Source organism: Macaca fascicularis, chromosome 3 (assembly GCF_037993035.2).
Source record: "Macaca fascicularis isolate 582-1 chromosome 3, T2T-MFA8v1.1".
NCBI lineage: Eukaryota > Metazoa > Chordata > Mammalia > Primates > Cercopithecidae > Macaca > Macaca fascicularis.
This window is the reverse complement of record NC_088377.1, coordinates 85,890,608-85,918,584: the sequence shown is the minus strand read 5'-3', so window position 1 is coordinate 85,918,584 and position 27,977 is coordinate 85,890,608. Positions and strand designations below refer to the sequence as shown.

The 27,977-nt window shown below is 44.0% G+C and overlaps 1 protein-coding gene across 1 annotated transcript in view; it reads right to left on the bottom strand.

The window, feature by feature from the left end:
- Positions 1-27,977, bottom strand: part of NUDCD3 (NudC domain containing 3) — a 106,512-nt gene that overhangs the window by 32,824 nt on the left and 45,711 nt on the right. The window contains exon 3 of the mRNA XM_005549681.4: positions 10,530-10,662. Within this exon, the coding sequence (XP_005549738.3) occupies positions 10,530-10,662 (133 nt within the window). The remainder of the gene's footprint in view (positions 1-10,529; positions 10,663-27,977) is intronic.

Sequence of the window (27,977 nt, the reverse complement as noted above, 5' to 3'; positions counted from 1 at the left end):
CAAGACACAGAGAGGGAACCACACAAGTGCTGGTTAAATACATAAACCAACCAGTTTTAGGTTCTATACAGCACCTGCCTCCATCTTGCTCATTTATTTGCTGACTTTTACTGCTGCACCCCACTGGGATATAAGCTCCAAACCAGCAGTCTTGTCTGTCTTGGTGATTCCCACATGCCCAGTTCCTGGGATAAAGCACAGCCCACATGTTTAGAAAATGTCTAATGTAGAATGAGCCAAATCCAGGGCTATCCTTGGTGATAGTAGAGCCACATCATCTTAGAGGTCATAACAAGTGTATTTGAGAGAGGTGTAAATCTGAACTTGAGACAAGACATAGGGCAGGACCTTCATAACACGGTGTCGACCATAGGGCAGAATCATGGCATCAACATCCCAGATAGTCAACAAGCACATCTGAGACACCATTTCCAGTGGGGAGTTGTCCCAGGTAGCTGTGCAAAGTATGGTGAAAGCTGTTAGCTAACCTGGGTCTCTTAAGTCAAAAAAAGAGAAAATAACCAGTTTCAGCTTGGGCCTAATACAAACCCTTTCAGAGAAAGCCCCAGAGGTTCACAGAGCAGTTCAGAAGACAGATAAAGAACCAGGAAACTGTAATTTTTTTAGCCAAGTGAATGAAGCATGGCAATCAATGCTTTTCATAATTTATTCAACTACATACATGGCAATACTAACAAAAAATGAAATAGAAATCAACACCTAACCCACCAAAATCCCAAAATTCTGGATAAACTACTTGGGAAGAGCTGTTAGTTCCTGCTCCTGGCCTATTAAAAACAGACAGGAAGTAGTCATTTGAAGCTAGAATTCCTTGTGGATGATCCCTAGTGATCTGGTCTGACTTTGATCTTAAAATTATACTGAAGTCTATGATTCTAGAGGTCACCAGTTGCTGGTAAGAGATATAACGGGGATGTGGGGTGGGAAGAAGGGAAAACTGAGCACACAGCTACTTCCTGCTGAAGCCAGGCCACCAGCAACTCACTGATCTGTGCCTGTGGTACCTTAAAGGCACAGGGCACTTGCAAAAGTCTCAGTCTTCTTAGGGATGCTATGGACCCCACCCAAACTCCTACACACAGGGCAGGTTTAGGACATGTCTGCCTATTTCAAGTGGCCCCTGGAGAATGAAGGAGAGACTGCAGAGGGAGTGGTCACGGAGTCAGAAGGCACAGGACAGGAGGGCCAGAGGGATTCAGCTCCAGGCCAGCCTGGACTTCACACCTACCCAGGCCAGGCAGGAATGGGACTAAGCCTAGTCACCTTACTGCACCATGTGGGATGCAGGGTGCAAGCCAAGTTGCCCCCACTATACAGAGAGGTTCATTTCCTATAAATGCACATGAGACGTGTTCCAGGACAGTGTCTCCTTCTAAGAAGCCAGCACCACTTGTTTGTATAGAGTAAGGAGGGTAGCCCAGAGGGAAAAGCATAAGGTTTAGAAGCAGACATACCTGACTCAAACCACAGCTTTGCTACTTCATTCATGCAGCTATTCATTCATTCAAAAACTTATCCAGAGTGCTCACTGTTCCAGGCATAACAACAAGGGAGATGACACTGTGGATTTTCCAAGTTAACTTGGATGATTCAGTAACTTCTCTCAGCTTCAATTTCTCATCTATAAAATAGAATGAATGATATGGGGGGATCTGGCAAGATAGTCGAATAGGAATAGCTCTGGTCTGCAGCTCCCAGTGAGACCAACGCAAAAGGTGGGTGATTTCTGCATTTCCAACTGAGGTACCCTGTTCATCTCACTGGGACTAGTTAGGCAGTGAGCACAGCCCACGGACGGCGAGCCGAAGTAGGGTGGGACATCGCCTCACCTGGGAAGTGCAAGGAGCGGGGGGCCTCCCTTTCCCAGCCAAGGGAAGCCATGAAGGACTGTGCTATCCGGCCCAGATACCAAGCTTTTCCCAAGGTTTTTGCAGTCCACAGACCAGGAGATTCCCTCATGTGCCTAAACCACCAGGGCCCTGGGTTTCAAGCACAAAACTGGGAGGCTGTTTGAGCAGACACTGAGCTAGCTGCAGGAGTTTTTTGGTTTTTTGGTTTTTGCATACCCCAGTAGCACCTGGAACCCCAGCAAGACAGAACCGCTCACTCCCCTGGAAAGGAGGCTGACACCAGGGAGCCAAGGGACGATGGAGCTTGGTGTCTGCCATTACTGAGGCTTGGGTAGGTGGTTTTCCCTTAACAGTGCTAAAGAGGCCTGGAAGCTCAGACTGGGTGAAACTTAACTTAAAGAGGCAAAGTGGCTGTGGCCAGACTGCCTCTATAGATTCCTTCTCACTGGGCAGGGCATCTCTGAAAGAAAGGCAGCAGCTCCAGTCAGGGGCTTATAGATAAAACTCCCATCTCCCTGGGACAGAGCACCTGGGAGAAGGGATGGCTGAGAGTGCAGCTTCAGCAGACTTAAACGTTCCTGCCTGCCAGCTGTGAAGAGAGCAACGGATCCCAACAAGGAGGATTCTCCCAGCACAGCGCTTGAGCTCTGCTAAGGGACAGACTGCCTCCTCAAGTGGGTCCCTGACTCCCATACTTCCTGATTAGGAGAGACCTCCCAACACGGGCTGAGAGACACCTCATACAGAAGAGCTCTAGCTGGCACTAGCCCGGTGCCCCTCTGGGATGAAGCTTCCAGAGGAAGGAGCAGGCCGCAATCTTTGCTGTTCTGCAGTCTCCACTGGTGATACCCAGGCAAATAGGGTCTGGAGTGTACCTCAGCCAACTGCAGCAGACCTGCAGAAGAGGGGCCTGTTAGAAGAAAAACTAACAAACAGCAACAACATCAACATCCAAAAAAAAAAGACCCCCACACAAAAAACCCATCCAAAGGTCATCAGCCTCAAAGATCAAAGGTAGATAAATCCATGAAGATGAGGAAAAAACCAGCACAAAAACGCTGAAAATTCCAAAAACCAGAATGCCTCTTCTCCAAATGATCGCAACTCCTCTCCAGCAAGGGCACAAAACTGGACGGAGAATGAGTTTGACAAACTGACAGAAGTAGGCTTCAGAAGGTGGACAATAACAAACTCTTCTGAGCTAAAGGACTACGTTCTAACCCAATGCAAAAAAGTGAAGAACCTTGACAAAAGGTTACAGGAACTGCTAACTAGAATAACCAGTTTAGAGAAGAACATAAATTACCTGATGGAGCTGAAAAACACAGGATGAGAACTTCGTGAAGCATACACAAGTATCAATAGCCAAATTGATCAAGCAGAAGAAAGAATATCAGAGACTAAAGATCAACTTACTGAAATAAGGCATGAAGACAAGATTAGGGAAAAAAGACTGAAAAGGAACAAACAAAGCCTCTAAGAAATATGGACTATGTGAAAAGACCAAACCTACGATTGACTGGGGATCCCTAAAAGTGACAGGGAGAATGAAAACAAGTTGGAAAACACACTTCATGATATTATCCAGGAGAACTTCCCCAACCTAGTAAGACAGGCCAACATTCAAATTCAGGAAATACAGAAAACACCACTAAGATACTGCTCGAGAAGAGCAACCCCAAGACACATAATCATCAGATTCTCCACGGTTTAACACATGAAAAAATGTTAAGGGCAGCCAGAGAGAAAGGTCAGGTTATCTACAAAGGGAAGCCCATCAGACTAACAGCAGATCTCTCTGCAGAAACTCTACAAGCCAGAAGAGAGTGGAGGCCAATATTCCATATTCTTAAAGAAAAGAATTTTAAACCCAGAATTTCATATCCAGCCAAACTAAGCTTCATAAGTGAAGGAGAAATAAAATCCTTAACAGACAAGCAAATGCTGAGGGATTTTGTCACCACCAGGCCTGCCTTACAAGAGCTCCTGAATGAAGCACTAAATATGGAAAGGAAAAACCGGTACCAGCCACTGCAAAAACATACCAAAATAAAAAGACCAACAACACTATGAAGAAACTGCATCAACTAATATGCAAAATAACCAGCTAGCATCATGACAACAGAATCAAATTCGCACATAACAATATTAACCTTAAATGTAAATGCGCTAAATGCCCCAATTAAAAGACACAGATGGGCCAAGTGCGGTAGCTCATGCCTATAATCCCAGCACTTTGGGAGGCTAAGATAGGTGCATTACGAGGTCAGGAGTTTGAGACCAGTCTGGCCAATATGGTGAAACCCCGTCTCTACTAAAAATACAAAAATAAGCTGGGTATGGGGGCGTGCACCTGTAGTTCCAGCTACTTGGGAGGCTGAGGCAGGAGAATCACTTGAACCTGGGAGGCGGAGGTTGCAGTGAGCCAAGATCACGCCACTGACTCCAGCATGGGCAACAGAGCAAGACTTTGTCTCAAAAAAAATACCACACACAGACTGGTAAATTGCATAAAGAGTCAAAATCCATCGGTGTGCTGTATTCAGGAGACCCAGCTCATGTGCAAAGACACACATAGGCTCAAAATAAAGGGATAGAGGAATATTCACCAAGCAAATGGAAAGCAAAAAAAAGCAGGGGTTGCAATGCTAGTCTCTGATAAAACAGACTTTAAACCAACAAAGATCAAAAAAGACAAAGAAGGGCATTACATAATGGTAAAGGGATCAATGCAACTAGAAGAGCTGACTATCCTAAATATATATGCACCCAATACAGGAGCACCCAGATTCATAAAACAAGTTCTTAGAGACCTACAAAGAGACTTAAGACTCCCAAACAATAATACTGGGAGACTTTAACACCCCACTGTCAATATTAGACAGATCAACAAGACAGAAAATTAACAAGGATATTCAGGACTTGAACTCAGCTGTGGACCAAGCTGACCTAATCAACAGAATATACATTCTTCTCAGCACCACATAGCACTTATTCTAAAATCAACCACATAATTGGAAGTAAAACACTCCTCAGCAAATGCAAAAGAACGGAAATCATAACAGTCTCTCAGACCACAGTGCAATCAAATTAGAACTCAGGATTAAGAAACTCACTCAAAACTGCACAACTACATGAAAACTGAACAATTTGCTCCTGAATGACTACTGGGTAAATAATGAAATTAAGGCAGAAATAACGAGTTCTTTGAAACCAATGAGAACAAAGAGACAACATACCAGAGTCTCTGGGATACAGCTAAAATGGTGTTAACAGGGAAATTTATAGCACTAAATGCCCACATCAGAAAATGGGAAAGATCTAAAATTGACACCCTAACATCACAATTAAAAGCACTAGAGAAGCAAGAGCAAACAAATTCAAAAGCTAGCAGAAGATAAGAACTAACTGAGATCAGAGCAGAACTGAAGGAGACAGAGACATGAAAAACCCTTAGAAAAAAATCAATGAATCCAGGAACTGGTTTTTTTAAAAGATTAACAAAATAGACCACTAACCAGAATAATAAAGAAGAAAGGAGAAAGGAATCAAACATACACAATAAAAAAAGATAAAGGAGATATCACCACTGATCCCACAGAAATACAAACTACCATCAGAGAATACTATGAACATCTCTATGCAAATAAACTAGAAAATCTAGAAGAAATGGATAAATTCCTGGACATATACAACCTCCCAAGACTAAACCAGGAAGAAGTCAAATCCCTGAAAAGACCAATAACAAGTTCTGAAATTGAGGCAGTAATTAACAGCCTACCAACCAAAAAAAGCCCAGGGCCAGACGGATTCACAGCCAAATTCTACCAGAGGTACAAAGAGGAGCTGGTACCATTCCTTCTGAAACTATTTCAAACAACAGAAAAAGAGAGATTCCTCCCTAACTCATTTTATGAAGCCAGCATCATGCTTATTCCAAAATCTGGCAGAGACACAACAAAAAAAGAAAATTTCAGGCCAATATCCCTGATGAACATCAATGCGAAAATCCTGAATAAAATACTGGCAAACTGAATCCAGAAGCACATCAAAAAGCTTATCCACCATGATCAAGTCGGTTTCATCCCTGGGATGAAGGCTGGTTCAACATATGAAAATCAATAAATGTAATCCATCACATAAACAGAACCAATGACAAAAACCACATGATTATCTCAATAGACGCAGAAAAGGCCTTCAATAAAATTCAACACCCCTTCATGCTAAAAACACTCAATAAACTAGGTACTAATGGAACATATCTCAAAATAATAAGAGCTATTTATGACAAACCCATAGCCAATATCATACTGAATGGGCAAAATCTGGAAGCATCCCTTTGAAAATCAGCACAAGACAAGGATGCCCTCTCTCACCACTCCTATTCAACACAGTACTGGAAGTTCTGGCCAGGGCAATCAGGCAAGAGAAAGAAATAAAGGGTATTCAAATAGCAAGGGAGGAAGTCAAATTGTCTCTGTTTGCAAATGACATGATTGTCTATTTAGAAAACCCTATTGTCTCATCCCAAAAACTCCTTAAGCTGATAAGCGACTTCTGCAAAGTCTCAGGATACAAAATCAACGTGCAAAAATCACAAGCATTCCTATACACCAATAATAGACAAGCAGAGAGCCAAGTCATGAATGAACTCCCATTCACAATTGCTACAAAGAAAATAAAATACCTAGGAACGCAACTTACAAGGGACATGAAAGACCTCTTCAAGGAGAACTACAAACCACTGCTCAAGGAAATAAGAGAGGACACAAACAAATAGAAAAAAAATCCATGCTCATGGATAGAAGAATCTATATCATGAAAATGGCCATACTGCCCAAAGCAATTTATAGATGCTATGCTATTCCCATTAAGCTACCACTGACTTTCTTCACAGAACTAGAAAAAACTACTTTAACTCTCATATGGAACCAAAAAAGAGCCCACATAGCCAAGACAATCCTAAGCAAAAAGAACAAGGCTGAAGACATCGCACTACCTGACTTCAAACTATACTATAAGGCTACAATAACCAAAACGGCATAGTACTAGTACCAAAACAGATACATAGACCAATGGAACAGAACAGAGGCCTCAGAAATAACACCACACATCTACCACTATCTGATCTTCGACAAACCTAACAAAAACAAGCAATGGGGAAAGGATTCCCTATTTAATATACAGTGCTGGGAAAACTGGCTAGCCATGTGCAGAAACCAGAAACTAGGCCCCTTCCTTACACCTTATACAAAAATTAACTCAAGATGGATTAAAGACTTAAACATAAAACCTAAAACCATGAAAACCCTAGAAGAAAACCTAGACAACAGTATTCAGGATATAGGCATGGACAAAGACTTCATGACTAAAACACCAAAAGCAACTGCAACAAAAGCCAAAATTGACAAATGGGATCTAATTAAACAAAAGAGCTTCTGCTCAGCATAAGAAACTATCAGAATGAACAGGCGACCTACAGAATGGGAGAAAATTTTTGCAATCTATCCATCTGACAAAGGTCTAATATCCAGAATCTGCAAGAAATTTACAAGAAAAAAAACAACCCCATAAAAGGTGGGCAAAGGATATGAACAGACACTTCTCAAAAGAAGACATTTATGTGGCCAATAAACATGCAAAAAAAGCTCATCATCACTGGTCATTAGAGAAATGCAAATAAAAACCACAACGAGATACCATCTCATGCCAGTTAGAACCGCAATCATTAAAAAGTCAGGAAACAACAGATGCTGGAGAGGATGTAGAGAAATAGGAACACTTTTATACTGTTGGTGGAAGTGTAAATTAGTTCAACCATCGTGGAAGACAGTGTGGCGATTCCTCAAAGATCTAGAACCAGAAATACCATTTGACCCAGCAATCTCATTAGCGGGTATCTACACCCAAAGGATTATAAATCATTCTACTATAAAGACACAGGCACATGTATGTTTACTGCAGCACTATTTACAACAGCAAAGACTTGGAACCAACCCAAATGCCCATCAATGATAGGCTGGATAAAGAAAATGTAGCATATATACATCATGGAATACTATGCAACCATAAAAAAGAATAAGTTCATGTCCTTTGCAGGTACATGGATGAAGCTGGAAACCATCACCCTGAGCAAATTAACACAGGAACAGAAAACCAAACACCGCATGTTCTCACTCATAAGTGGGAGATGAACAATGAAAACACACAGACACAGGGAGGGGAACATCATACACTGGGGCCTGCCAAGGGGTCAGGGGAAAGGGGAGGGAGAGCATTAGGACAAATACCTAATGCATGTGGGGCTTAAAACCTAGATAACGGGTTGATAGGTGCAGCAAACCACCATGGCACATGTATACCTACGTAACAAACCTGCACGTTCAGCACATATATCCCTTAAAGTAAAATAAAACTTAAAGTAAAATAAAATTTTTTTAAAATAAATTAAAAACAAAAAAGAAATTGCTTACTTCACAGGTCGCAGGTTCTCATGAAGAAGGAAATATGGATACAGTTTCTGGCATATATCAAATTTTTTTATATTATGGATTTAAATTATGTAATGTCCCATTTTGTACTGTTACTTGAGTTTTTTAATAAGCGGAAATTATCTATTTACAACAACCTATGATAATGTTATTCTTATCACAATTCCTTGAGCAGACATCTCTCTCCCACTAAAAGATTAAACTTCCAGTGGGAATGATGGCTCACACCTGCAATCCCAGCTACTCAGGAGACTGAAGTGGGAGGATCACTTGAGGCCAGGATTTCAAGACCAGCCTGGGAAACAGCAGGACTCCATCTCTACAAAAAAAATTTTAAAACTTAACCAGGCATGATAGCAAGCACCTGAAGTCCCAGTTACTCAGGAGGCTAAGGTGGGAGAATAGCTTGAACCCAGGAGTTCAAGGCTGCAGTGAGTCGTGATCATGCCATTGCACTCCAGCCTGAGTGACAGAATGAGGTCAACTCTATTTAAAAAAAAAAAGATTAAACTTATACTCACTTAAACTCATTAGATGGAGGTTTCAGAAACTTTAGTTTTTGAAACTCAAGTTGTGAATGTTACAGGTACATCATGACATGGCTCCCTGTTCCATGGAAGAGCCTCACAGCACACAGGCCTGGCCATCCACTTCATCATTGTGACCTGGGTTCTTTGCTTTGCCTCTCAGGACTGGATGGGGCTTCAATGGGTCTCACCCATGACCTGATGTAGCCTAAAGGGGGGTGACGGGGTGTTTGTAGCTGAAGAAAAATAAGTTTTGTGTTTGTTGTTGAGGGGAGCAAAGGCCCACAGCCTGACACCTGTTCCCTGAGGAGGCATAAAAGAAACCTGGGGAAAGCAGAATGGTTGGTATCAGTGCACAAACTACAGGCCTACCCATCACGCCACTAAGCAGTAACAGAGGCACAGGGAATGACACCAGGTGGCTGGCCCCAGCAGGGATGGCATGCCCTTTGAGGACTCCAAGTCAACCTTAAAAAAGAGGGTGTGGGGACCAGGAAGCTTATCCTCGGCACATGCATGCCACCTATGTGAATAGGAGGAAATAAAAAAAATAGCAAGGATAGCAAGTGGGGACGCTGGGATGGGGTGGGCCTGTCCCTCCGTCCCTCCGTCCCTCCCTCCCTCCCTCCTGTGCAGCCATGTTGTTGCCCTGGGAGAACTGCAGAGTCTGAGAGTTCTCTTTCTCCTGTGATTAAAGGTTATGGAGAATTGGCCGGGCGCGGTGGCTCAAGCCCGTAATCCCAGCACTTTGGGAGGCCGAGACGGGCAGATCACGAGGTCAGGAGATCGAGACCATCCTGGCTAACCAGGTGAAACCCCGTCTCTACTAAAAAAATACAAAAAAACTAGCCGGGCGAGGTGGCGTGCGCCTGTAGTCCCAGCTACTGGGGAGGCTGAGGCAGGAGAATGGCGTAAACCCGGGAGGCGGAGCTTGCAATGAGCCAAGATCCGGCCACTGCACTCCAGCCTGGGCGACAGAGCGAGACTCCGTCTCAAAAAAAAAAAAAAAAAAAAAAAGGTTATGGAGAATTAAATCGTAATCCTTTCATCTCTGTGATGCATGGTTCATCACCATACACGGGGAGGTGCTACCCACTGTGTCACTTTGTCTAATTTGAGTTTATTAGACCCTGGGCTGGCAAAGCCCAGGAAACTCACATGACAGATGCTATGTCAATGTATGTTAGCTATCACTGTGCATTTAGTTGACTGGACTTTTCTTAGGGAAACCGAAGGCAGATTTAATCTTTAGGAAAAAAGAGAATTCACCAAGATAATGTTTGAGGATTCCCTTGAAAACTGAGAGGCTGGCCATCTACAATAAGAACCCCAAGAGTGCCTGTGGCTTTGTTTATAAAATAGGTGAGGACATCAGATGCTTGGGTTTCTCTCTCAGGAAGTAGTGTGAACAGGGCTCACCATCCCCAGAGGGAGATTTCTGCAGAACAGCTGGGAGAACCTCACGAACAGAATAAGGGGAGCAAGGATGGTGTGCTCAGCTCATTCCTAGGGCAGGAGAAGGAACATGCCTCACATCCCAAAGGCGATCTCAACACTCCCTCAAGGATGCTGGGTCTTTCCTGCAACAGCTTTGACTGGCTTGGGTGAAGCCACCCACCACTACCCACCAAGGCCATTACCTGCTTTCCCTTCACCACGTGCTTGGGTACTGGCACTCTGACCTCCAGGTCAGTATAGTCCTGTGACCAGGTGTAGTTCTCTCGGACAGCACCATTGTAACTGTCGGGATTCTTCTGGAACTGCTCCTGAATCCTGAAAAAGAATAAAAAAGGTAAGATCCCAGCCAGCCATGCCTGAGCAGAGGACCCCATGGACAGCCCAGCCACATGCCACTCCTACATCCTGGAGACGTGACCAACTCAAGTTTCATCTCAAGCTTGCTTGCTCTGGCATCTGGAAACCCCTCCTCTTTTCAGGTGACTTCCTTTCTGACCCTCCTACATGGTACCCCTGGAAACCACATGACAAGGGAAAAGCTACAGAAAAGAAACCTCAGTGCAGCACCCTACGGTTTAGGAAAAGTATCTGGGACCACAGTCAAAGTATAGCTGGTCCTGCTGGCCTTCAGAGTACTGAGATCCAGGCCTGTTAATTAATCAGAGGGCCCTTATTAATAAAATTCTTAGGCTCATGAGTCCTTGGTTTCTTATAAACTGCCTGGCAGGGCGTATCTTTAAAAAAAAGGGAAAAAAAAGAGGCCAAGTGTGGTGGCTCATGCCTGTAATCCCAGCACTTTGGGAGGCCAAGGGTGGGTGAATCACCTGAGGTCCGGAGTTCGAAACCAGCCTAGCCAACATGGCGAAACCCTGTCTCTACTAAAAATACAAAAATTAGCTGAGCATGGGAGCACATGCCTATAATCCCAGCTACTTGGAAGGCTTAGGGAGGAGAATTGCTTGAACCTGAGAGGCGGAGGTTGCAAGTTACAGTGAGCCAAGATTGCACCATTGCACTCCAGCCTGGGCAACAAGAGCGAAACTCCATCTCAAAAAAAAAAAAAAGGCAAAACTATTTCATCCTGCAGCTGCTAAACTTCAATCCTAATCCAACCCCTAGCCTCTATTTTCTCCTAGTAAATAAATCAAAGCTAAAAGGACTGCACTAAAATTGTATACATCATTTGTAAGACATAAGTAAAACGTTTAATGAGACAGCCTAAAAAACTCAATCAAGCAGATCTTATTGTATAGGTCTGTTATAAACACAGCACAGATACAGATAAACCTACCAAGAAGCTGATGTTAAAAATAAAATATAATATTTTCCATAAAATGTAACAATGCTAATAATATAAACACTATGTAAGTTTAGACTCACAAGTCCATTATAGTGAACTGAAGATCTAAATTACAGACAAAAGCCTAGTCATGGAGGAGGCAGCAGCTATGAACACAGAACATTCCAACAGTAGGTGCAGCTCAGTCAACTTCTCCAGGGCCTGTTCAGAGACAAGCAGACAAAATCTGGCAGGGAGACGGCCACATGGGCTCATAAACAATGTGTGTACTATGATCCTGTTCATACAGGAAAACACAGAACTACACGTATCTACAACTATGTATCTTACACATGCAAGACAAGAGTTGGGAAGGGGTGGTCCAAGAGTGCAGGCTTTCTCTGGCCAGAGTTCTAAGACAAGAACATATTTACCTACCGTGGGTATGCTCTGCATACTGTCTAGGCATGAAGCTGGGCCTCCACCATAGCCTGAGTCCTCTGGGCTTGGCAACTGGTGGCTGTTAAGAACTGAATTGGGTCCCCTAAAATGCTATGTTGGAATCTTAATCCCCAGGACCTCAGAATGTGACCTTAATAAAAACAGGGTCTTTACACAGGTGACGCAGTTACAACAAGGTCATTAGGGTAGGCCCTAATCCACTATGACTGATGTCCTTAAAAGGGGGACTTTGGAGAGACGATGTGAAGGCCATGTGGAGACAATGGTGTGATGTGCCTATAGGCCAAGGAACGCCAAGGACCGCAGGACACCACCTAAAGCTTGAAGAGGAGAGGGAATATCTTCCCCTAAGGCCTTCAGAGGGAATATGGCCCTGCTGACACTTTGATCTCAGACTTCCCTTCTAAGAACTGTGAGAGAATCAACATTTGTTTAAGCCGCCCATTTTGTGGTACGTTATTGTGGTAGCATGAGCAAACACAGTAGCTAAGGAAACTAATTTCAATCAGAGGTGATATTCAAAATTCAGCACTGAATATTGGCAGGACTAGACACTAACCAATCAGAAGAGATGTCAGCCTTAAATTACTCACACATGAGGGCCACTGTGGGACAGAGAAATGACATATGGAAACCAGGAGTCACATAGGATTCCTGGCTGAACGACATGAGAAACAGGGTGCAGGGAAGGAAACTAAAGAACGTACAGTATGTTGAAAACAGGCAGCAAAAGAAAGATTTAGATGCAACCAATAAACACATTTTCAAAGACTATTTAGTGATACGGAGGAAGCTTTCAATATACCATAAAACTGAAAAGGGGGTATTGTTACTTTTAAGTATGGAATGACTTTAATTTCTAAGAAGAAACATAATACACACACACGTGTGTACACATATATGAAAAAGACTGAAAAGAAGCACATTAAATCTTTGTGGTTATCTCTGATAGTAGAGTAACAAGGAATCTGACTTTCTTCTTTGTACCTAGGTATTATCCAACCTCCCTAGAAAATGTAGACATTTTTATAACCAAGAGAAAAATGGTTCTCTTTAAAAAATGCTAACAGGAGACAGTGATGCACCCTGCAGGCCCTGTATCCAGGTGCGGTCCCAGGACCACAGCAGCAGCACTACTAGCCTGACTCTTGGAGCAGAGTACGAAGGAGTCAGACACAGAGAGGGGGACTCAGCCAGCCCCCAAGTTTCCACAGGATCCTTCTAGGTGAGCACTGACAGCAGCTTTAAGACTCACATCTGACATAAATATGCTTGAACATGCAGAGAATATTTCCAAAAGAACAACAGGATAGCAGCAGCTACTTTTATGGCTGGAAACTGTAGACTTCTTTTCATTGACACTTTTGTACATACATTACCATTTGAAAAAAGTCAAAATTATGAAAACATACAAATTAAATACCCCCCACACACACACAAAATAAAGACCAACATGGCCCCAGCACTTGGCAGAGATCAGGGAGTAAACATGAAGACTCCTCAAAAGTTGGGAAAAAGAAATGGCTCTCTCAAGAAAGGAGAATGAGTATAATGCTGGGGGATATCCTTGGGGATGCTGCTGCCAGCAACAGTGCAGTCACTCAGCTTATACCACCAGCGATGCCCACATGGGTTCTGCCTCCTCCAGGGCAAATGGCGGTCAGTCTCTGCCTTGGAGTGAGGGAGGACATCTGTCACCCTTGCCACTAAACGCTACAGTAAAGCTGTATGCTTTTGGAGAGGGCTCTGGTCACACAGAACCTGCCTCACCCCATCCTTCTGCTGTGTCCTCAGCAGCCCTGGCCTGGCTCCTCTTGCATGGAACCTGCAGATTCCCTCCAAAGGAAGCAGGAGAATCACTCCTTAAACAGCCCTTGCAAGTTGTTGGGTGCTTTTTATAGTGCTCTGAATGCACATTCTATTTAAATAAGGTTGATTATTTCCAGCCAACAGTATGTTAAAATAAGCGTCCTGTCAAGTGCAGGTGTCTCTGGCCCCCACTGTGCCACTGTTGGTCACCCCTGCAGCTGCAGGCCTGGGCACACGGTAGGAGGCAGGGGAGGGAGCATCCACGCTTCAGCACCAAGGGTGGGAGTAGGAAAGTGAGTCAGCAGTCAGGTTGAAGATTATGGAGTAGGTCTCCCTGCAGCTCCCACTCCCGATGAGCTGGGATAACAAGGTTCTAAATGTGTTAAAGGAAAAACACAGAACAGGCTCTGTTGCCTGTTGGGTGCTGTGGGTAGCAGGGCCCTATGTCTCCTTGGGGATAGGCCAGACCCTTCCTGGCAGACTGCAGGCCTAGGTGCTGCTGAGTGTGGCAAGCCAGGCACCAGGGTCACCTGCACAGGGAGAGCTGGCGGCACTGTCACCAGGAGTCACTGTCATGCAGGCAAGCAGTTCTTGACTGAGTAGGTCAGGTTTCTGACCAGGTTTCTGAGACTCATCGTCAGGAACCCGACCTACCCAATCTGCCTGTTTGAGTGCTGCCACTAGAAACCAAAAGGTCCTCTCTTTCTTTTTTTTTTTTTTTTTTTTTTTTTTTTTGAGACGGAGTCTCGCTCTGTCACCCAGGCTGGAGCAGTGCCACAATCTCGGCTCACTGCAACCTTTGCCTCCCAGGTTCACGCAATTCTCCTGCCTCAGTCTCCAGAGTAGCTGGGATTATGGGTGGGCACCACCACTCCCAGCTAATTTTTGTATTTTAGTACAGATGGGGTTTTACCATGTTGGCCAGGCTGGTCTCGAAATCCTGACCTCAAGTGATCCGCCTGCCTCAGCCTCCCATAGTGCTGGGATTACAGGCGTGGGCCACCGTGCCCAGCCTCCTTCCATTTGTTTTTAAAAAACACAGGATTAGGCTAGGCTCACACTTGCAATTTCAGCGCTTTGGGAGGCCAAAACAGGAGGATTACTTGAGGCCAGGAGTCTGAGACCAGCCTGGGCAACATAAGAAGACGCAGCCTACAAAACATTTTAAAATTAGCCACACATATGGCGCACACCTGTAGTGTCAGCCACTTGAGGGGTTGAGGTGAGAGAATGGATTGAGCCCAGGAGTTCAAGGTTATAGTGAGCTATGATTGTGCCACTGCACTCCAGCCTGGATGACAGAATGAGACCCTGTCTATAAAACGAAACAAAAAACAAAACAGGATCAGACAATCCTGATTTTCCAAAAGCTAGTGGCAAATATGTAAAATGAAGAGTAAAAGGAGGTCAAAGACCTAACCTAAAGAGTTTTGTCTAGGAAGCTAAAGCCCCAAACCTGTAATAGATTTATAATTCAACCAGATAAGGGCTGACCTCAAGCTCTTCTCCAGAGAGAGAATGCCTACGATAGGCATTGACTGCCTGACTAAAGGCAAGGTTTGGCTCCCCAAGTCACAGCCAGTGATTCCAAAGCGGAGGTGTTTGCACAGAAATGTCAAGCTTGCTGCTCCCCACTTCCCGCCCCCTGGGGCTCAGTGATTGAGGCCCGGTTTGTCAACCCCCTCTCTGTCACCCCAAATACAGCTGTTCTTTCATATCTCTTGCAATCAATCCTGTCTACCCTTTAAATGTTCACACTCTTAACTACATTGCCCTTAACCAAATTGCACAAAAGCCACTACTCTGTGCAAAGATGACAACATCCCTGTCACCCTCATCTCCTTCCATTATCCCAGGTGAAAGAGTTGTCATCACACCTCACCACCTGTTGACCTCACTGTCCCCTCAGAAGAGGTCCCACAACATTTGGGTGCAATGTACATATATATGTGCTACGGTCTGAAATGTCTGTGTTCCCCTAAAACGTGTATCTTGAAATCCTAACCCCGAAGGTGATGGCAGTAGGAGGTGGGGCCTTTAGGAGGTGATTAGGTCATGAGGGTAGAGCCTCTGAGTGGGATTAGTGCCCTTATATAGAAGTCTCAAAGAGCTTCCTCATCCCTTCCACCATGGGAGGACACCACATGAAAACAGAGATCCGTCAATCAGGAAGCAGGGCCTCCCCAGACACTGAATCTACTGGTGCCTTGATCTTGGACTTCTAGCTTCCAGAATTGTGAGACATAAATTTCTGTGGTCTACAAGCCACCCAGGCTATGGTATTTTGTTATAGTAGCCCAAATGGACTAAGCCAGCATGTGTGTATGTGTGCATAGTACATGTGTGTGGTATATGTGCAGTGCACTGTGTGATAAAGGTATGTGCGCACTATATGTGTGTGGGGGTATATGTGTGTGCATACAATGTGTTTGTGCCACATGCATGTGTTTGGTACATGTGTACCTGCGTGTGCATGTAGGCATGTGTAATGTGTGTGCAGTCTGTATGTGTGGTGCATGTGTGCGGTGCACATGTGCATGCAATGTGTGTGGTGTGTGTGTGGTGCTTGTGGGCATGCAATATGTGTCTGCTATGTGCATGTATATGGTATGCATGTATGCATGCAGTGTGCATATGTGTGCATAAGGTATAGTATGGGTGTGGTATGGGCATGCAGTATATATGTGTGTGATGTACGCACCATAGGTATGAGGCAACCAGCAGACATGGCTCACTCTCTCCCTTGAAATTCTCACCTGTCTCTTACCAATTTTCTTCTCATCTCACTGACCCGGCACATTCCACACCAGGATGGGAGCCATGGCTGCATCTCTTCTCAGTCTCTTCGCATGCCACTGTGACTACATTATTCTCAACAACCTCATATGGCTCCCTATGGCCCAGGAGACAAGGCCAGGGCCTCAGCAAGGCACTCAAGGTAGCCCATGATTGAGTGTCATGATTCCTTCCTCCCTTTTTCCTCCTGCTCCCACAAATGAATACTCCTCCTCATCTGTCAACTCTTCCCTGCCTATGCTCAGTCTCAACTCAAGATTCCTTCCACCTGATGGAAATACGGTCAATTTTCTTCTGGGTTTCTTCATTTTCAAAGCTTTATAAAATAAGCATTATTATAAAAATGACCCATCCTTGAGGCCCACTGCCCTGCTTCTGAAGCCTAAAACTCATGGTCGGCCAGGCCCACTTCCTACTTCTCGGTTGTATCTTCCTAGGAGTGTTCACTCCCGAGAGTTTGTCCACTAATGCGGATTTCAGTGCTCAAAAATGACTCAATGCCTGGACCCCAGCTCCAGGCCTCCAGCTGCCAGGTCTGCCCCAACTCCAGCGACCCAGACGTAGACTGGGCCTTGGTCTTGACTTCTGCAGCCTTCAACCTTCTCACTTATGAAGGGACAGGCTGGAGCCAGTCACCACTCCCAGGCTTCTGCACAGACAAGCACCTCATATTAACCAGCCTTCCTGCAACTCTTGCCAGATTCATCTGTCTAGAGGGCGGTGCCTCCCTGCCTGCTGCCCAGCTCCCGCTGAGGCTCCCCTATCCACCAGGCTCCTTTCATTGCTGTGCATGCATTATTTCTAAGTTCATGCTTCTTTACTAGCAGGGACGTGACCCCCTCCCCACCCACATCAGGCCAACTGTGGATAACATGCCACCTCAGCCAGCCGCACAAAAGGCTCAGTGCCAATGTAGCAGCCACCCCAGGCCGCAAGCTCTGGTCTCAAGTATGTCCTACAAATCAATGTCTCCAAGCCAGTCCCACAGCAGTCAAGCAGTTTCCATGCTGTGTGTGTCCGTGGTGTCCAACCTGAGGTCAAGCCCAGCTTCCCTGCACACCAACCAGGGACTAGGTCACTCAGCCTCTCTGTGTGCCTTGGTCCCCTGACCTATAAAATGGGAAGACTAACAGCATCTCTCCCAAAAGGTGAGGAACAAACCATTTAAAATTACTAAAACAAGGTATCGTGACACTCAGTACTGCTTTCTTACTCAGTGCTTTCCCTTTAGAAAGTCTTTGGCTATGGAAAGACAGCTCACTGAGCAGCTTTTATGTCTATGGGATGATTCTTGAACCCTCTGAGACATCTGGAGAGAGAAGTTATGCCTTTTGCCTAATAAGTCTACGCTTTTTTATCTGTAAGTTGCTTTTTCTAAAAATCTAGTGTCAACAATTTTATTGATACCTGATTTATTACCTCTTTAGCATCTACCACACATTGGTCTTCCAATGACAGTAGCCACCTACTTCAAAGACAATGCTAACTCACCAACAGGAGAGCCAGAGTTCCCAGAGATGTGGCTAGTCCCCAACCTGGGGCCAGAACACACAGGGGAGCCTAGCTGTCTTCCTTACAGCAAGTGGGGAACTGTCAAAGACCAGGAGGATCATGCTGAAAGGACACATCAGCCAATTTCAGAAGGCTCCCTGCTGGCCAAAGATGGGACAATCATAAATAAATAAATGAAGTCCACAATGGACTGAAGCACATAGCATATTAAAAATCTATGAGTTCAGCCAGGTGCAGTGGCTTGCACCTGTAATCCCAGCACTCTGGGAGGCAGAGGTGGGCGGATCACGAGGTCAGGAGATCGAGACCATGTTGAAACCCCATCTCTACTAAAAATACAAAAAATTAGCTGGGCGTGGTGGCGCGTGCCTGTAGTTCCAGCTACCCAGGAGGCTGAGGCCAGGAGAATGGCGTGAACCCAGGAGGCGGAGCTTGCAGTGAGCTGAGATGGCGCCACTGCACTCCAGCCTGGGCAACAGAGTGAAACTCCATCTCAAAAAAAAAAAAAAAAAATTCCATGAGTTCATAAAACAAAATCTCCAGGGGTCACCTTTAGTGATCAGACCTGCTCAACCTGAAAAGTCATCAATAAAATGGTTCCATAGGAACTGTAATTTCTGAAAGGCCATGCCCCTAAATAAGAACTCCAGATAATAAGCAAAGAAGGTAAAACAGAATGAGAACATCACTATCTTGCACCATCTTCTGTAATGAAGGCAATGAGTCTGGCAACTTTCATTCATTCCTGGTGAGCACCAGGTGAAAAGCTGAGGAGGAATCTGTGACAGAAGGATCCAGAACACCCCAAATATCTGTGACACACATGCTATGTGCCCCCTGAAAGGGCCTGCCTATTGGGTACCACTGCCCCCAACACGGGATCTCGATTCCATTCCAACCTACAGGTCTGAATACAACTTCACAGTAAAGACGAGGGGCAGAGAAGCACGGCCATCAAAACCAGGAGCACACAGTCAGCCAGATCTAGAATCAGTGAAATTATACAAGGCTAAGTTCTAAGTTTTTTGGACAAATACATGGCATGGGACAAAAAATGAGAAGGGGAACTACTCTAAATTAAGAATCATAAGATCTATCAACCAAATTCAATGTTTGGACCTTTGCTGGGATGCTAATTTGAAGAAAAAAAAATTTTTGAGACAATCAGGAAAATCAGTAAATACTGATTGGGTATTAGATGATTTTAAGGAATTATAAATTTGTAAGATAATATAATTCTGTTAAATTTAAGTCCTTATTTCTTATTGAAGTATTTACGGGTGAAATTACATGATGTCTGGGATTTGTTCTATCAAAAACAAAACCAAAAGTCTGAGGGTAGGGAGAAAGATGAAACAACAACCATGACGTGTTGCTAAGTGATGAAGCAGAGTGAAAGTTTCATGGGCATTCATTATGCTATTCCCTCCTTTTTGTGTACTTCCGAAAATCTAAAGAGTCTGTCTTGGCTATACATCTAGGAGTAGAACTTCTAGGTCAAAGGATATATACATGTTCAACTTTAAGAGATAATGCCAAACTGTTTTCCAGAGGGATTGCCCCAATTTACTCTCACCAGCAAAGTGGGTCATGCTACAGAACTATAGGATCCATGCTTTGTACTGTCAGACTTTATAAAATCTTGCCAATTACATATACATAAAAATAGTTCTCAGTATAGTTTTAACTCACATTTCTCTGCTTATTAATGGGGCTGAACAGCTCTTCATATAGTTATTGGTCATATATGTCTCATCACCTGTGAAATTCCAGTTCATGTCTTTCACTACTTTTGTTTGTAATTTCTTTGATTTGTAGAAGTTCTTTATATATTTGGATAAGAATTATTTGTTGGTTTATAGTTTACAAATACTTTCTGGTTATAAGTTGTCTTCATACTTTAAAGATGTCTATCTAGTCAACACAAATTATTCATTTTAATATAGTCAAATGCACCAATCCTTTTTAACATTAACATTTTTATATACTCAGAACTCCTGCCTTCCTTAAAGTCTAAAAGAGAGTTACATCAATTTTCTACTCATATTTTTTTTATTCTCTACTTGTTATTACCCCCTTTTCTTTTTTTCTTTCTTTTTTCTTTTCTTTTTTTTTTTTTTTTTTTTTTTGAGACGGAGTCTTGCTCTGCCGCCCAGGCTGGAGTGCGGTGGCCGGATCTCAGCTCACTGCAAGCTCCGCCTCCCGGGTTCACGCCATTCTCCTGCCTCAGCCTCCCGAGTAGCTGGGACTACAGGCGCCCGCCACCTCGCCCGGCTAGTTTTTTGTATTTTTTAGTAGAGACGGGGTTTCACCGTGTTAGCCAGGATGGTCTCGATCTCCTAACCTCGTGATCCGCCCGTCTCGGCCTCCCAAAGTGCTGGGATTACAGGCTTGAGCCACCGCGCCCGGCCTTTTTTTTTTTTTTTTTTTTGAGACAGAGACTTGCTCTGTCACCCAGGCTGGAATGCAGTGGCACGATCTTGGCTCACTGCAACCTCCGCCTCCTAGGTTCAAGCAATTGTCCTGCCTCAGCCTCCCAAGTAGCTGGGATTACAGGTGTGTGCCACCATGCCCGGCTAAGTTTTCTATTTTTAGTAGAGACGGGATTTCACCATGTTGGTCAGGCTGGTCTCAAATGCTTGAACTCGTGATCCGCCCGCCTTGGCCTCCCAAAGTGCTGGGATTACAGGCGTGAGCCACCATGCTGCCAATACCATTCCATCTTTGCTTCTTTGTAAATTATCTTTTCTTCTCTTAATAAGTTGTACCAAAAGTTGTCTATGTTGACGTTTTTTTCTTTCAAAGAACCAATTTTTGCCTTTTGCTGATCTTCTCTATTTGCCATTTAAAGTCCAGCTGAGGAACACAGGAAGAGACCCCAGGGACCACCCTGTCACTGACCTGATTCTGGCCAGTGTGGGGGCCACAGGGGCTGGGGCAGCCCCATTGACACTGTTTGATTAGTCAGGAAGGCTCACTTTAATAAAAAATTCTTATAAGAAGTATATTTGAAAATGTGTTTTACATTTTAAAATTAACTTTGTGGCTACAGTTAAAAAGAACTAGATGATTCTATATTTATTGAAAAAAATAAGGCAAGATACTCGGAATCACTGATAATATGCCCACTAATACTCTGATAGGTTTAAATGCATATTTAGGGAATACTTTTGACAATCTGTGTCAGATGGTCAGCCAACATCAACAAAAATCAGTATATTTACTATAGAACTATTTTAACCTACTAAAAATGGAAGTTTGCACAGTGAGTTTTTTCTTAAATTGTGTTATTTTTATGTGGGAAAGAGGCTTCCTAATTTTTTAGCAGTATTTAAGTGTGAAATATATATTTTAAAACAAAATTAGATAATCTACTCCATAAATATGTAAATATACGAATTCTGAACTAAGCTGGGTGCAGAGGCTTGCACCTGCAACCCCAGCTACTTGGGAAGCTGAGGCAGGAGGACTGCTGGAGGGCAGGAGTTCGAGATCAGCCTAAGAAACATAGTGAGACACCCCCATCTCTTAAAAAAAAAATTCAGAATTATATAAGTATCTTACTTTAGTCTTTACTCAATTTTATTTTCCTGTTCATTCAAAATCAGAAAAAATAAGACCAGCTTTACCATTTAAATTCTCAAAAGACTTCCCATGTGAGAAAAAATTAGGCCAAAGAAAACCCCTAACACTCAAACCTACAGTACCTATAGTATCAAAAAGGATGCATACCAATGACACAATTATTTCTCAGAAATGTCCTTCTCAGAAGTAGAGAAAACAGGCTCGGCGTGGTGGCTCACGCCTGTAATCCCAGCACCTTAGGAGGCCAAGGCAGGCGGATCACAAGGTCAGGAGATCAAGACCACCCTGGCGAACACGGTGAAACTCCATATCTATTAAAAATACACAAAAATTAGCCGGGCGTGGTGGCGGGCGCCTGTAGTCCCAGCTTCTCGAGAGGCGAGGCAGGAGAATGGCGTGAACGCGGGAGGCGATGGAGCTTGCAGTGAGCGGATATCGCACCACTGCACTCCAGTCTGGGAGACAGAGCAAGACTCTGTCTCAAAAAAAAAAAAAAAAAAAAAAAAAAGTAGTAGAGAAAATATGGAAACTTTCTAATTCATCCACAGCTTACACCCTAGATTCTGAATCCCTCTCCTCAAAATCATAGCCTTGTAGACACTGCACCAATCCTGCACTGTCCTCAACCAGTCCTAATTAAGACCCCCTACCCCACCCCACACCCAGTGCTAATACTGACCCCACCCTATACCGAGTGCTAATCCACACCCCACCCTCATATCAACACAGCGCTAAGAGAAAGGGACTGTAGACTTTTATACATAGCTGGAGGATTTATTCCCCAGAACAATATCTTTTCAAAGGGTAGGTATAAAATCTTCTTAGCAGAGCAGAACAGAAGAAAATAGAATGAAATACACAAGATATACTGCACTCAAAAAGAGCAAGCTCTGTTTTGTGAAACTGCCACTATGCAGGCACGTGCATACCTGGGAGCCTTGTTAACATGTATTTCTCAGTATAACTACAGGTTGTAGCCAAAGTTTAAAAGCCACTGGCCATGAAAACCTATCACATTCACAGAAAAGGAGATAAGAACGGAAGTTCTTGCTGCACTTCGGTGAAGAGGAGGCCAGTGAGGGAATGATCTAACAGAGGGGCCCACAACAGCAATTGCAAGCAGTGCATGAGGATGCCTAACTCAAAAATATACAGATAGCAGGAGGAGGAGTAGCAAGTGAGCACTGAGCAGTGAGGGGGATGGCCTGGAGGAAAGAAGGACATATCCATCATCATTGGAAGAAGGTGAAAAACTGGTGGCTCATGACCACAGCAACCACAGAAGTGAGGACACAGGATCCTGATGGCCAACAATTTGTCAGGGACACATCTTCTCCATGACAAAGAACTCACCTATTAAAAGAGATTGCTAAATGCAGGTGACAGCTCATGTTTAGTTCCTATACACCCAGAGAGAGAGGTAAAAAATAAAGAGACATGTGTCACAGTGGGGTAGTAAACACACATCCATGTCCTGGCTTGGTCTGCTGACCGGGCCTACAAGCAGGAGCCACATGCCCTCTGAGTGCCCAGATCTGGGTTTCTAAATATTATTCAATAAAGGGAATTGGGCTCCTTGGACAATTCCCTTGGACAATGGCTGATTCTAGGACTGAAACAGAGAAAATAAAAGATGAACCCAGAGAATCCTGTAGTGCCAGAAAGTAAGGAAGTACTAAAATAAATAAATAAATAAATAATAATAAATAAAAAGTGGGGGGAGGGTGGGGGGATGCAAAGATGTCAAAGGACTCAGAAGTCACAATGGCCAGAGCTGGAACAGTATGGGGAGCAAAATAAATAATATAGTAGCAAAGAATAAAAGAATTACCTTTGAGTCCATATTGATATAAACAACTGAATAAATTATAATGAATGAATGAGGGAAGGGGACAAATCTTCCTAATGGAAGTCCAATTAAAAATGCAGAAGGAATGAGGGAAATAGGAAATTACCATTAAAACATGGTAACTGCCAAGAACCACGATGATGCTAACATCAGTAGGACCTTAAGGAAACAGAATATTTGCATAACCTCTAAGTCAGTATCTTCCCCCAAAATATTTATCTATTCCTTGTAGTGGTTTTAATATATGCTAAGAATTAAACAAATTCTTTGAAACTCCTCCATCCTCCTAGGAAGCGGGATTAATCCCCCACCCTTGAGTGGGGCTGGACTTAGTGGCTCTCATGAACAGAGTACAGAAAGGGGACAACCGTCACATGACAGTGGAGAAACCTGGCCGACCAGCCTCAGCCACATGATCCAAGCAAACATCACAGTAATAACTCATGTTAACATCATGTACCTCTGATGTGACATGAGAAGGACAAGACACCTCTGCGGTATTCCTCTCCAAATCCATAGCCCTGAGTCTAATTCTAAGGAAACACTACACAGACCCAAATTGGGAACATTCTACAACATACCTAGCCTCTTCAAAAGTGTGAAGGTCATGAAAATCAAAAAAAGATGGAAACTGCCACAGACCGAAGGTGATGAGAACATAACGTCTAAATGCAAGGTAACTCCTGGACCTAATTCTGGAACAGAAAAGGGACACTAACTAGTGAGAAAACCAGAAAAACTGGGAAAAAGAAAAGAAAAGAAAAGAAAAAAAAAAAAAGGCCTGTGGTCATTATTATTAACTTGACAGTCTTTTTTTTTTTTTTTTTTCCAATTTTTCTGGTTTTAGTTAGTTTTCACAAATATACCATGTCAATTAACATTCAAAGAGAGGGAAAGGGGAGGAGGTTTAAGTCTGCAGTTGTGACAATTCAGACCTTGGGGTTCAAGTCAGCCCATAGTTTGAATCCTAGGCTTCAGCTCATACTAGCTGTGTTATCCGAGCAAATTCCTCAGTCTTATTAAAGCCTCAATTTCCTCATCTATAAAATGGGAACAATAATGATCCCAATTCTTAGGCTGTTGTGAGACTTAGAAGTTCTTACCCAGTCTTCATGCACGGGAGCTCTCTCTCCCTCACCAACATGAGACTATTAGTAATACCTGAGTTAACAGTTTCCTTCCCTTGATACTGAATGACAGTCCTAAGCAAAAACGTTTAGCATCATTTTCAACTCAAAATGATGGTATTTTTCTCTTTTTTTCCTCCCTTTCTTCCCATCTCCCATATTCCCCCAGTCCCACCAACTTTGAAAAGCAAATAAAAGCACTTTTCTCTGCATAATTTCCCTGCTGGCTGCCACTGTTCACAGCACTTGATATAGCAAATTCTGGCAATGCTTTCCCATTTGATTTATCTAGAAGGTTGTTATTTACTGCTCCTGCTGTTTTGGGGGCGAAAATGTTAGTGGTCTACCAAGCGGACTTTCCAAAAATAACAAGACGTGTTTTCACAACAGTCAGTATGTGGAGGGCACTGTCATGTTGGTTTCTTAGCTTTACTCATAGCATGGCAACACTGGATTTTTAGGGATTCTTAGACTAAACTACTCTGATATGACTAGTGAGGTTGTCTTTTGTTTTCTTGAAGATATTATATACTGGGAGGACTTTCAGCACCAAGAACCACCCAATCTTCTAGGGAAAATTGAATCCCACATTGTCCAATTTTGCTCCCGCCAACAGCACCAATTTACTCTGCCTGGAGTATGGAAGCATCAGAAACCCTACATACAGCCCAGCCAAGGACTTGCCATATCTACCTGCCCTGCCCAGCCTCTGTCCAGTCTCCGGCCTCTCTGTGCCACCCTCGCAGCTAGGACTACCCACACTTGGATCCCAGGCTTCAGGTCAGGGCTCCATAGCTAGCCCACACATCAGAGCCAGCCCCACCTGCCACTCAAAGAGTACTGGCCCAGGTACCCTTACTGTTGTAGGTCCCAGGGACACAGACGGGAACAACGTGGAACTTACAAACTTGGAGTACATCAAAAGTGATTAAGTGGCCCTCAGAGCCTCTGGTCAACAGAGAAGGCTCCTGGGAAGAACTGGACATTCATACAGAACTCTGATAAATGGCAAGACAGAGCCAGCTATGAAGACCACGGAGATGAGCAGCCTAGAGAGCTTCCCACACAAAGTCCTTGATCCACAGCCACAGCACTGGCTCAGGGCTCAGCTTTGCCTCCAATTCACTGTGCCCTTGGGCTCATATCTCCATTTTCACATTTATAAAATTTATAAAATGGGGGCACATGAGTACCTACCTCGAAGATGTTCCTGGGGTTAATGAGTGAATAGATACAATGCTCAGAACAGTGCATGGCTCAGAGTATAAGTGTTAGCTGCAGTCATCACTGTCACCATCATTAATGTTTTTACTGATGTAGATTATTAATACAAATAATACTGTTATCATCAAAGAGGAGAAGCTATCTTAATAGCCAAGATCGGCACAGGGCTTTTTAAAACAGAGTTCAGAATTTAATTAAAAAGTGATTGCAACTCACTGCAAGGTTGGAACAGGGACCAATGCTATTTGGCTGTTTTAAAAGGTCAATGCACAGCTGCCACATGGAGAGTAGACTGCAGAATGCCAAAGGGAGTAGATCCAGAGGCTATTTGGGGGCACCAGCATGGAGAATGCAGGCAAGCCTGAGGGTGTAACCACATGCAGGAGAGTATGCACCTGGGAGACCCAGGGCAGGGCCAAGGACACTCAGGCTGAACCACTTCAGCCCCAGGAGGGCTGAAGGTGGGCGGGGACAAGTGACAAGATGGAGGCTCACCTCGCCTCATTCATCTTCTGTCTCAGCTCACTCATTCAATCACTTTCCTCTTACCCTCAAAGTCTTTACCAAAATTGAACTTCCTCCCTAACAAGAGGGGCAAACTCTCCCCTTTTCTTTATAGCACCTTCATACTTAACACCATGACATCAAACGACAACGTATTCACACAGAAAGCAGGCATTTTCTTTACTGGTTTATTTTGTGCTTACTTACACAGCCAAGAGAGCTTATATGGCTGTCATGGGAGCCCTACCTTCTAGAAAGAGAACAACCACATCCAACATAGTTTCTAACACACTCTGCAAACAGGTGAGATGAGCTTTGAACACATTCAATATTAAAAAAAAACAAAACAGAACAGATAACAGGTACAATAGCTTTCCTAGTACATTAGAGATTCAAGTAGCCAAAGTCTGAGTTTTGTTTTCAATTTTACAAGAATTCTTTGTTTTTTTTTCTTTTTCTGTTTTTTTTTTTTTTTTTTTTTTTTTTTTGAGATGGGGTCTCGCTCTGTCACCCAGGCTGGAGTGCAGTGGCGCGATCTTGGCTTACTGCAACCTGCACCTCCCGGGTTCAAGCAATTCTCCTGCCTCAGTCTCCTGAATAGCTGGGATTACAGGCATGCACCATCACACCCAGCTAATTTTTGTATTTTTAGTAGAGACGGGGTTTCGCCATGTTCGCCAAGCTGGTCTCAAACTCCTGGCCTCAAGTGATCTGCCTGCCGTAGCCTCCTTCTAAGTGCTGGGATTACAGGTGTGACCCACCGCGCCCAGCCTAATTTTACAAGACTTCTAAGAGCTGGATGCTGTTTAGGCCGAGGTCCTTGACTGTCTGGGTGAAGACTGGGGCCCGGCTGCTGCTCAGGATGGTGAAGAGGAGACCCCACCTCAGCTCAAGCCCCATCTTCAGTTCTCCTGAGAGGTGGTTTACTGTAAAGTCAGCCTTCTTTATGAGCATCAGTCTCCTCTCATTACACTCTGAAATGCCTGTGTGTGCAAGCAAAAATGTACAACTGGAATTCAAGAGTATAATCTATGAAATTCCCATAAAAGTGAGATTCCAGGTGTGTTCATCTAAGACTAATGCATTTGGATACCTCTCAGCTTCAAAAAAAGCTATCATGTGAAAAGGCTGGAGCTTTTTCTATGAGCAAAATCAGAAGGTTTGCTGTATTGAGAACAGAATTTCTGAAATGAGGAAGGCTCAGGCCGGCGCAAGGAGGGCTACAGATTCAGAGTCCCTGTCCATCACTTTTACCTTCTCATCTCACTGCCTCCTATCACCTACTCCTTGGCCTGTAAATCTAAAAAGAGAAATCCAGAAAAAGTAAAGCAGCCCCTCTGCCCTTCTTCTTTCTGAGAAAGCACCCAGATAAACACAAAAGTTTGCTCCCTCCAAGACTTGTCCACTCCACCCCAGGTGTCCCAGGCCTGGGGACAGGGGAAGGTGGATGTAAAGAACAGAAAGCTTTTCTGGCTGGGAGACA